This window comes from Anopheles coustani, chromosome 2 (genome assembly GCF_943734705.1).
Source record: "Anopheles coustani chromosome 2, idAnoCousDA_361_x.2, whole genome shotgun sequence".
In the NCBI taxonomy this organism is placed as follows: Eukaryota; Metazoa; Arthropoda; class Insecta; order Diptera; family Culicidae; genus Anopheles; species Anopheles coustani.
This window is the reverse complement of record NC_071289.1, coordinates 11,982,089-11,993,416: the sequence shown is the minus strand read 5'-3', so window position 1 is coordinate 11,993,416 and position 11,328 is coordinate 11,982,089. Positions and strand designations below refer to the sequence as shown.

General features: G+C 43.0%; 3 protein-coding genes across 3 annotated transcripts; 2 read left to right on the top strand and 1 right to left on the bottom strand.

The window, feature by feature from the left end:
• Positions 1 to 2,987: 2,987 nt before the first annotated feature.
• Positions 2,988 to 4,211, top strand: LOC131262315 (cytoplasmic dynein 1 light intermediate chain 2-like). The gene has a single exon (XM_058264291.1). It carries the CDS (start codon positions 2,988 to 2,990, stop codon positions 4,209 to 4,211), a length of 1,224 nt encoding a protein of 407 aa, XP_058120274.1.
• Positions 4,212 to 4,812: 601 nt separating this feature from the next.
• Positions 4,813 to 6,766, top strand: LOC131262686 (lysosomal thioesterase PPT2 homolog). Its single transcript, XM_058264742.1, has 3 exons — positions 4,813 to 4,977; positions 5,039 to 5,288; positions 5,360 to 6,766. The coding sequence occupies exons 1-3, from the start codon at positions 4,843 to 4,845 to the stop codon at positions 5,830 to 5,832; spliced, it is 858 nt and encodes a 285-aa protein (XP_058120725.1). The 5' UTR covers positions 4,813 to 4,842; the 3' UTR covers positions 5,833 to 6,766.
• A 58-nt stretch (positions 6,767 to 6,824) lies between these two features.
• LOC131262685 (T-complex protein 1 subunit beta) lies at positions 6,825 to 8,825 on the bottom strand. The gene has a single exon (XM_058264741.1). It carries the CDS (start codon positions 8,766 to 8,768, stop codon positions 7,164 to 7,166), a length of 1,605 nt encoding a protein of 534 aa, XP_058120724.1. The 5' UTR covers positions 8,769 to 8,825; the 3' UTR covers positions 6,825 to 7,163.
• Positions 8,826 to 11,328: the final 2,503 nt, after the last annotated feature.

Below are 11,328 nucleotides of genomic sequence, written 5' to 3'. Positions count from 1 at the left end.
AAATCGGTCTATATTTTATAATTTGTTCCGTTCAGCATGAAAGAAAAATAACATTTACTTCATGAGCTTCAAAACCATTCCTTATTGTTCCGATATAGTTATTCATATGTTTCATATCATTTTTACATTACTCTAGACCAATTTTTTTTTACACTCAAGAATAAATCGGATTTCCCTCGATAAACCCAAATCATGTAAATAAATTATCATACGGTTAGTTTTCTTTTTCTTACCATCGCATCAAATTATCCTTAACTTCCCATCAATCCCATTTAATAAACTCTAAGCGAACCCTTTTCCGGTAAATTTGCGCTTTACCTCAACAGCTTTGCCTCCAATATTTATGGCATGTTTTACACTGCCGGCATCTGACGGAACACCCATTCGGTAAAAATAATGTTCCAATCAAATCGACCGTCTGCTCCAGCTCCGATTCCGCTCGGTTTGGGTTCCGTGCCGCAAGGAGTATCCATTTGCAAATGCGGTCGGAAACCAACGATCCTAAATGGGATATGGTTTGTTAATGTATGGGGAAAACAGAGATCATTCGATTACGCGCAGCTCTCCCTTAACCACTTTGGGTAGCTATATGTATGGAGTGCGTTAAAGCAATTACATTCCCGATCGTGATGAATTTAGGTGCTTTTCCAATGCACTCTAAATGGCACGCCGAATACTACAATGTGTCTTCCGTGAGAAATGAAAACTTTTATCTAAGGTAAAGATAAAAGCCGTACCATACCAGATAATGATGAGGATATTAAGCATACCTAAAATGTTTCATCAATCTTCCAAGTCTTTCTCGCGTGAGAATTTACCATTGGTCTCAATAGACAGTTCTTATCGTCTTGTATTTGTTTGTGCATTTTCTGTTGATTTCGTTGTTTAAAATTTGAGCATTTTTTTCTTCAAACTAAAAGACCTGATTGAACTATCCGCAACATTTACTGTGCGTCTCAAATCCGAGCTGCTGTGCCACTCGAAGACGAAACACGAACGAAATAATTGATAAAGCTTTAACAGACATAACATTAAATGAAAAAGAAAATACATAGAAAAGCATGATGAATAAACCCTAGAACTTTCACAAATACTTGAAATCAATAACTAGAATGTAGCGGGCAGCAAAAAACAAAGATGAGTGATGTCAAAATAAACTTACTCTTAAAAGAACAAATTAAAACAAACAACATTGAAATAAAACAAAACAAACCGAAAGTAATCATTGTTCATCGAGCTTTTAAAATATAAATCTAAAGTTATAATGTTCGATATCAAATCAGGTGAATCAAAAGCGAATCATAAAATCAAAACTCAGAGAACTAAACTCAACATACGAATCACAAAGAAAAAGGAGTTGAAGAAACGTCTATTTGTTAAAGAGGGAAACAAAGATAAAAATAATTGGTTTTAAATGTCACTAAAATGTGCCATCTTGGTTAAAAGAAACAAACAATGATAATCCAATATCGGTTTACAGCTGATTCAATTAAAAAAAAATCTTTATTCCATCGACCAAACAAATGTGATCGTTTTAGTTGTAAAATGATTGTTTTTATTCACAGATAAATTGTTGTTTCATATCCATACAAGTACAGATTTCAAAACCTTGATTTTTAAATATTATTGATGTTGCTATACATAAACGAAACGCAATGTAATTCAGTAACACAAAGCACAATATAACCTAATTAATGAGATTCATTTTATGGAAAAAAATAGGAAAAAAGGTATATAATAATTAATCATACTAAGAAAAGTCCTTAATCAAAGCAAAACATTCAAATCTCATAAAAGAGCATTAAAATGCGAACTAAGATAATGAAATAAAACGATAAAAAATCAAACTAATTATCTTGCTATCCAAAGACCAGTAGTAAAGACAACGTGCTGCAATTCTGTACATATAAAATTATTAAATAGTATAAAGCAAAAAAGGGATAACCTAATTGCAGGATGCTTCATCTGCTTACGTAAAGCAAAAGAGTGAAGTGGTTCCAGTTAAGCTTATTGGAAGCCAATTGTACCAGGCCAACCAGCATGCAGATGATAATAAAACGAAGATAAGATTCTATTTAATCTTTCTACAAATGCGCGTGGCTAAAGAATGTTCACTGATCCATGTGTTGGCCACGAAAGAAAATAACACAATTCAATGTAAAGATACGGTTGTACGTTACAACATACAAAAAAAGGAAAAGAAAGTAAACACCATGCCACGCCAGCACAGATAACGAAGGATATGTGAAAATAATATTTTGTAACTTTTGGAATATAACTGAAATAAAATAACATATCTGCACAAAAACTGTACTTGTTGTCCGTCTTAAAAATATAAATTCAATGGAAAAAAACATTCATTTAAACCTACCGTGGCGTACAAAATAAATCTCAGTGAGAATTTACATTGTGTTCATTATTTTGGGTTTATTTTTGAGGAAAGAAACTTTAATACTCTTCAATTTTAGGTTTTCAAGCTAAAGCGAAGATAAATGGTCAGCCTTCCCAGTTTCTACCACCAGAAAAACAAACCAGAAATGGTCGATCTGATTCAGGCACGCTTGCATATTAACTGCCACGGGGTCGGGTGAGTCACGTTTGTCCAATATCGTACAAACCATCGATTTGGCACAGGAATCAACAAGTAGATTGTAGAAACCAAAAAGAATGGATTGCATTCCGAAAAAACCGTCAAAGACATCCGCAAGATTAATTATCTTCAACATTCGGCCTACTACCGACAGCAACCGTTCACAGATGCAACAAAAACAAAGCAATCGGGAAGAATTTATCAAACGTCAAACGTCAGGAGATGATGCAAAGGATCATCAACCGTTTTAGTGGTTCGTATGGTTCCCTAATAGCGTGTTGATATCTTCACAAACTGTATAGGTCAGATCCAATAGTTACATAACGATTCTTGTGGTTTGTTAACTCTCCAAGTGTAAATGCAAAAATCGATGATGTCACAAGTCCACGGATTCAACATGGTGCCCAACAAGAAGCCGAAAGAAGCGAAGGAAAACCTTTGGTCATCCATACTTACCGAAGTACAAACGCAGAACAACGTCAAGCTTCCCTCCAACAAATCAGTTCTAGTGCTAGGGGACATTGCGAGTGGTAAAACAACGCTCATTACCAAGCTGCGTGCTGTCGGAAGCTCAAAGAATGGTTCAGGACTGGAGTACGCCTACATTGATGTGCGGGATGAGCATCGAGATGAACAGACCCGACTTAACGTGTGGATCCTCGATGGCGATCCGGCTCACACGAATCTGCTAAAGTTTGCACTGAATGAGAACAGTTACCCGCATACACTGGTCTTGGTGACCTTGTCGATGACGACACCTTGGAATTGGAAGGACCAGCTTGAACATTGGATGAAAATACTCGAAAATCATATTGCTGGACTGTCGATCGATCCAGAGAAATCGGAGCGGTGCCAAGCTCGGCTGACGACCAGATGGCAGAAGTATTTCGAAGACTTCGAAGCTGAATCACCGACAAAGAGTACGGATGGATTGTCATCGCAGGAAAGCAAACCCGATGCGCTGCCGCTTTCGGAAGGTGTTCTCACAGTAAACCTTGGCCTCGACATCGTAGTGGTCGTAACTAAAACCGACTTTATGAAAACGCTCGAAAAAGATCTGCTCTATCGGGGTGAACACTTCGACTTCATGGAGCAGATGATCCGCCGGTTCTGCCTGATGTACGGTGCAGCACTATTCTACACTAGCGTGCCAGCGGACAAAAATTGCGATCTGCTGTACAGCTACCTTACACACCGGATCTACGGCTTACCATTCCAAACGTCTGCCCAGGTCATGGAGAGGGACGCGGTGCTGATACCGGCCGGCTGGGACAGCATGCAGAAGGTTGCTATACTGTACGAAAGCATGCCATCATGCCAGCCGGGTGATAGTTACAACGATGTCATTGTCGAACCACCATCGCGCAAGATTGTATCGAACACTAAGATCGAGATAGAAACGGAAGACGAATATGTGGTCCTTGCTCGTCTCCAGCAAATGCTTCTGGAAGATGAAAAATCGTACCAAACGAGTGATCAACTAACTCCACTGACGGCTGCCACCTCGCAGGATTCAGAAAATAACATCGACGCTCAGTCAATCCAGGAAACACGAAGAAGTAGCAGTGTGCTCGAAGACTTTTTCAACTTGCTTCGGAACAACAAACCTGCCAAGCAGTAGCGTAAATCAGGGTAGGATATAATGCAAATTATCAAATCTACTATGATGGAAACAAAGGAATATTTGTTAATTTACCTTTTTTTTCTTTTTCGCTTTCGTTGTGAATTGAACCAAACCGACGGCATGAACGTTCTTTTCCGTTATCGTATACAGTAGTTCAGGCCGTTGCAGTTGCTGAAGAATATTCCACAGGGTGTTACTTAATGAACAATGAATGTGAATATTAAATGAAATTATGAATCAACTATCATAAAACTGTATTCTGACATACTCAATTTACATAGCCTTTTTCTATGCATAGAGCAAGCTTAAGCGAGTTGATCGCCTGTGTATAACTCTGTTAACGGATAGAAAGTTATGAGCAGATTTTATATTCATACCTTAAAATTTATTTTGTCGTATAACAGTTATTCCATTAACAGTAAATTTAAAATTCAAAATACGTTTTTGGAGCTTCGTTGTGTTTGATCCATGTTCCACAGCTGTCACTATTTTGCCAATCTTACTGACGCTCGCAACGCACTTGTCAATGATGCTCACAATCGCACCCTTCGAAAAGTGTTGTCTCAGTTTGCACTTAAAAAGTAAATAAACACTCTTGTTATTGTTGAATACCACTTTTCGTATCAAAATGATTACGATTCCAAAACTATTGTTTCTGTGCTTGGAAATATCTATTTCGCTTGCATATCGACCAGTCTTCATTTACCATGGCATTCTTACCGGTGCAGATAGCATGCATCACCTAGTGAGCCGGATCCAAGAGGTATGTCTTTTTGTCTGTTCACAAGCGAATTGCAACGAACCATTGGCAAAATGTCTTTTAGGTTCACCCGGAAACCGCAGTGTACAATTTTCAGCGTTTCGGTGGATGGTCCAGCCTTGAAAATGCGTGGCACCAGGTGTTTGAAGCAAACACCAACCTGCGCTCCATTTGCACTGCCCATCCGGAGGGAATCAACATGATCGGATACTCTCAAGGAGGCCTCCTTGGCCGGGCAGTATTGCAGACATACCCGGATCATTGCGTGAAAACGTTTATTTCTCTAAGCTCACCACAGGCAGGCCAATTCGGAGGTAGGTCTCCTAACGTCCTATCGCCTCTAATCGCTGTGTTTCCTTGCTGACGAGTTAAATCTTTGTTTCAGATGATTTCTTGCATTTAATATTTCCCTCCTTGGTCGCTAAAACCGCATATCAGCTGTTTTACACGTACCTTGGACAGCACACCTCCGTCGGCAACTACTGGAACGATCCGCACCATCAGGATCTGTTTGAAGAGTACAGCATTTTTCTACCATACATCAACAATCGCATCTATTCAACGAATTCAACGCAATTCCGCGACACGCTGATGCGTCTCGATCGGCTGGTGCTCGTCGGCGGCCCGGACGATGGCGTCATCACGCCGTGGCAGTCTAGTCATTTCAGTTTTTACAACGAAACATACGACGTGGTGCCGTTGCAGGAAAGCACCATCTATACCGAGGATCTGATCGGACTGAAAACGCTGGCCGACAGTGGTCGGTTGCACGTGATTACTCGAGAAGGCGTGTATCATTATGAGTGGCATCGGTCGGATGATGTGATCGATAGCGTCATAATGCCGTATCTAGATTGATCATAATGTTATCAACTAAAGTTTTTTAGGAAGCGTATGCAAAATAACATTTAGTGTTCCGACAATACACTGTTTTCCATCTCATCAGGCACGGAACTAGTGAGGTAAGTACCGGTTACCATGGTTACACTAGTCCGTGCAATCGATAGACTGAATCACAATTCTTCTTTGAGTAAAATATAGACAGAGCTTTAAATTAACTTATTCATAAAGTATTACATCGACAGTCAACCATGGCAGCTTAATAATAGCCTTCGTTGGGATTATTGTAGAAAATATTTATGAAGAAATTGTTATACTACGTTTGCCATCAAGTACCACCCATCGATCAGTTTCAGATTATTTCAGGAGCTTTGCAACGAGGATTCCACCATATTTGAATGTAATCAGCAATGCCTGCTAAAGAGAGCGAAGTTAAACTGATAGCTAAGGATTGAAAGCAAAATTGGAGATACCTGGGAAGGTTTTAAGTAAATAGCCTTGAAGAATTGAAACCATTTTCCGATAAGTTTAACAACACCCTTCTTTGCAAGCTTCTGCACTGAAAACGTTATAGTAAGCTTCCCTATATTTTGTTCAAGAGAGTGTCTCGTAAACCATGCCAAGACATGTTTTAAATGTAGAAAACGACCTTCAGAACATATCAAAAAAGCATCCACAGTTAGCATACCATAGAAAACCTCTCGATTATCGTATGGTTTCAGTGTATATTAGGAACATTTTGTGTAACGATTGCATCGCATGGATATTACGTAGGTTTAGTAGGGTGCTAGCTTTAAAGTTGTGTCGTTAAACAAACGTAATTTTGTTCTATTGACACGGTTTTACAATGGGTCAGTTACGCCAATTATGATTGACTGAAGTTCGGCAGGTTAGTTTTAAGTACACGCGTGATACCTACTTCCCACTACTGAAAAATGCAATAAAATGTGATACAAAATTGTAGCGTTTTTCTCATTTTCTCTCGAATTCAATAACACAAGCGCCAAACGGTTGTTCGTAAGTATTGGTAAGTTTTATTCTTTTCATTCGCGTTGGAAAGAAACGCTTTCCGACATTCGCGATTGCTCCTTCAAAAGGACAAACGTAGTTTATAATGCGCGCGTGTGTGTGTTAGACGCCCTTGCGTTGAAGGCAACTTCGAGGGATGTCCTCCGCGGAACTCGTAGTAATACAATGGTGCAAAAAGGATGATGTGATTAGTATGGGTAAAGTAATTAATGGTACCTTACTTAGGGCGAAAGAAACTAGGTGCACAAAAAGTGAATCAAAAGAAACGATGCAAATGAGAAATGCACAAAAGGCGACAGCGAGCGTAGGTGCTGTGGTACTTAGCAATAGCCACGGTCCGGGACACGACGACGCGGGGCGCTCTTGAGGATGTTGTCCACGCGGAGAATCATCTCGGCCGCTTCGCTAGCGGACAGCAGCACCTGGCGCTTGACGGCGAACGACTCTGTGATGCCCAGTTCCTTCATGCACGCAATCTTACCGTTGTTCATGTCCAGCCCCATGCCGCCTTTGCCCTGCGAATGAGCCGCCCGCAGCTCCGAAACCAGCTGGGCCGAATCGTACCCGGCATTGTCGGCGATAATCGTCGGCAGCTGCATCAGCGCACGGCCGAACGACTCGATGGCCATCGCTTCCTTGCCGGCGGTCTCCGAGGCCAGCTTGAAGACGGCCGTAGCCATCAGCGTTTCCGAGCAACCGCCACCGTAAACGACGCGCGACTCTTTAACCGTGGCCGCCAGCACGCACAGAGCGTCATGTAGCGAACGTTCGGCTTCGTCGATGATCTGCTGCGTGGCGCCACGGATGACGATCGTACACGCCTCACCGAGCGGCACTCCGGAGAAACGCAGCAGAGTATCTTCACCGATCATGGTCTGCTCAATCAGATCGCACTTGCCGAGCTTCACCAGATCCGGGTTTTCGAACGTGGACACAATCTCACCTCCAGTGACCAACGCCAGCCGCTCGATACCATCGAAGTCCGCATGTTCGATGGCCATCACGCCCGCATCGGCAAACAGCTGTTCCGGGTAGTTGTAGATGAGCTGCCGGTTAATGAACACGTTGATGTTGTGCGCCACGATTTTGTCCACCTTCTCCTTCATCTTTTCCTTTTCGGCCACTTCCAGGTCGGCGATTTTCGACATGGAATCCACCTTGATCGACGATCCGAACACCTTGATCTTGTCCGTGTCCATCGGTGTGTTTGCGATGAGGATTCTAGCGTTCTTCACCACCTTCGGCTGGTGGACACCGGGCTTTTTGTCCAGCAGGAAACCTTCGTCGAGGAACGAATCCTCCAGGCAGCCACCGAGTTTCTTGATGCGCTGAATGGCCGTCAGCGAGCCGGAACCCTTGAGACGCAAAACAGCATCCACGGCGAGCTTGGAAAACTGTTCCTTGTGTTGCGACAGAATCTTCGAGCTGAGCGTCGTACGGGCAATGTTGAGCAGATCCTCCCGGAATCGTTCGGCGTTGGCCGAGTTGTCCGTGGCGGCCGCCTCCAGTGCTGCTCGTGCTGCCGCCGTTGCCTGGCGCCATCCGGCAATGATCGTCTGTGGATGCAGCTTCTGTTCGACCAGCTTCTCCGCCTCCCGGATCAGTTCCGCCGCAAGCACTGTGACTGAGGTGGTGCCGTCGCCCACCTCATCGTCCTGCACGCGGGACATGTCGACCAGGATCTTTGCGGCCGGGTTGTCCACTCCGACCGCTTTCAGGATCGTCGCACCATCGTTTGTCACCTCGATCTGTCCGGCATTGCGGCCATTTGCGACGAGGATCTTGTCCATGCCCTTCGGTCCGAGGGTGCTTTTTACCAGCTCGCCGATCGCGATGGCGCCCACGAACGAGGACAGGCGGGCAATTTCTCCCTTTTCCTCTTCGGCTTCGTGCTTCAAGATGCGAACGGGGTTTAGGGACACCATTTTTACGGACGATTAAATTACAGCCGGAATTTGCTAGAAAACACGCTGCCGCCGGTCACTGAGTCACAAGGGATAATTTGACTTTTCGCTACGTTACCAAGACTACTTGAATGAAGCATGGAGGTTGAATACGCTCAAATATTCAAAATTTGACATTTCTGTTACATGAAGTATTGTGATCGTTTTTGGTTATTGCAGTTTAGAGAACTGAAATGTTGAAAAAGAAAATTAAATTGATCTTTAATAATGCTGCTTGAATTACATTTCACTTTATATCGATAGAAATATGCAACAAATTGAATAAACCGACCTAGAAAACAACACCAACAGCAACCTTGCATCTTATTGGCACCTTGACTTCACAAGGCATCTGCTTTGCGTTCAAGTTATACTAGATAGTTGAATGCTTCAGCGTATGTTAGCCTGCACAAGACACACTTTATACCAGTTGATTTAAAACAGCCGTTAAGAGCACCATCTGCTTGTTTTATTTTAATTTTTGTATTTGTTAAGGGGCTTTATATATGGAACTTTATGCCACTTTTGTTCGTGTTGAAGGAAAATTGAATTGAAATTTGACCCAACAAAGTATGTAAGAAAATATGAAAATGGGTATTACTTAAGTTGACGCTTGGATGGATAAGGCAAAGATAGTGGCTGGATCATTGTTTGTACACTAGTATATTTGAGTCTTCTTCACAATGTCTAACAAAAGTCGATAAAATGTTTCCTTTCTAAATCACACGCACACCTCGCACACCATTCTCACACCACGCGGTGCCGAATGAGCATAGGATTGGGGTGGAAAAGATTACAATTTTTCACCTTCTTTATTGCAACGGATAACGTCCCGGTGTCCTGTAGGTCTCGTTACCTGTTGAAAGGTAAGCATCTCCTCCGGAACGACTCCTTGCGGACGATTTTAGCCATGACATATGCGTGGTGCGAATGGCTCGGCGATGAATACGTCCCAATCACGCAATCGGGCGCCACCCATTTAATTGAGATAAGTTGGTCAATTTCGTGTCCTAATTGGTACTAAATCAATGAAACTCGTCGCAAGGATGCCGACTCGGAATCGAGTGGGCGAATGTGTCGGTTCGTCAAAGTGAAAGTAAGCGAGTAAGCCGTCTTCGAGCCTCGGGCCTCGGACGTTTGGCATAGATTAATTGTGCCACCATTGATCGGCGTTCCTATTTGTTCTGCCCGCCCAAGGCGACTTCAGGGGCTCTATTTTAAAAAAGAAAAAGGGGTTAACGGCCTACAATTCATCACTGTCCGAATGGGGCAGTTCGTGGAGAAATGACGGAAAAGAAAAAAAGTCTGTACGGTCATCTCCCAAGGAAGGATCTAGTTTTTTACACTTGCAGAGGATGCATTGTCCCACATCCCTCGACCCCCTTGCCATTTGCATTTGGGCGCGTTTCCTCACACCACATCGTAGAAGGAATTCGTCTTACCATTTCAAACAAATCATAAAGTACCCCTTCTGCTCAATTTATTATTCCAATCATCCGGACATTGGAGGAGAGTTGGGAAAAAATGCTGTAAAATGTGCCGCCACGATGGAGGGAAGCAAGGACCGGCTACAATGCCGGGGTGTAATAAATAGGAAAAAGAAAAGAACGCACATAACCATTAGACGCAACAAAAAATACAAGCTGTTCTAAACAAATGATAACAACTATGCTGTCCGGAGTTGTTCCATGGGGCGAGTCACATTCACGGGTTTCCATTCCTTCCGGCGTCCACGGATGGCACAAAACAAATAGCTCTCGTACTATTATACATAATTATTCGCCATTAGGGACCTCCATCGCCATCGCCATCGTCGAAATCAGCGGTCACGCGTTGTAATCCTTATCTTGCCAGAGGCACAGCAACCAGAAGGATTTCTCCAACGTCCGAACGGACGGGTTGGGGTGGTGGGTTGGTGAAAAATTTAATAAAATTACAACCCATCCCACCCAAAGCCGATTCTGCCCGTCGCCTTTGGTCCACATTCGTCGTCTTCCACGTGGTCGGTCACGTGGTAGTTCATCATCACATCGCCGTTAGCCGTTAGCGATAAGTCACCGCCCGAAAAAGAACGTACCAAGCTGGCCATAAATCAAAGATTTTGGCAATATTGGATTTAATTGACAAGTTGGGAAATATTTGAAAAATGTTTTTTTCTCCTTTTCTCCCACCTTCTTTGGACACCTCTTCGACATCTTCCTTCGCTGGCTTTCGTTTTCTCAACTGGTGCACCGATCGAACGACCATCTTCGCCAGTCGACTCATTCGTGTTCGGAAAGGGGTTGTAAATCATTTCCCAGTGACTGCGCGTAAAGCAGAGAGGATCTCGGGTTGACAAGCGAGACGCCAAGGATTTCCCGGGCAGCTTCCTAAAGCACGGGCCGCTTGTCAACGGCGGGTGGAAGGACAGTAATGGAGAAAAAACCCAATAGAACAAAAGATAGAAAAAAGCTGGTAGAAAAATGAAGCTCCCTCTAAAGGCAACAGCGCGATACGCAGTGAAAAATATCCTTATTCAAATCACGTGTGTAGAATATGCTAA

Excerpts from the sequence above, each read along its gene's own strand:
- LOC131262315 (XM_058264291.1), top strand. The coding sequence starts at position 2,988 with ATGGTGCCCAACAAGAAGCCGAAAGAAGCGAAGGAAAACCTTTGGTCA.
- LOC131262686 (XM_058264742.1), top strand. The coding sequence starts at position 4,843 with ATGATTACGATTCCAAAACTATTGTTTCTGTGCTTGGAAATATCTATT. Across the intron at positions 4,978-5,038 it reads TAGTGAGCCGGATCCAAGAG|GTTCACCCGGAAACCGCAGT; the intron begins GTATGTCTTTTT and ends AATGTCTTTTAG. Across the intron at positions 5,289-5,359 it reads ACAGGCAGGCCAATTCGGAG|ATGATTTCTTGCATTTAATA; the intron begins GTAGGTCTCCTA and ends TCTTTGTTTCAG.
- LOC131262685 (XM_058264741.1), bottom strand. The coding sequence starts at position 8,768 with ATGGTGTCCCTAAACCCCGTTCGCATCTTGAAGCACGAAGCCGAAGAG.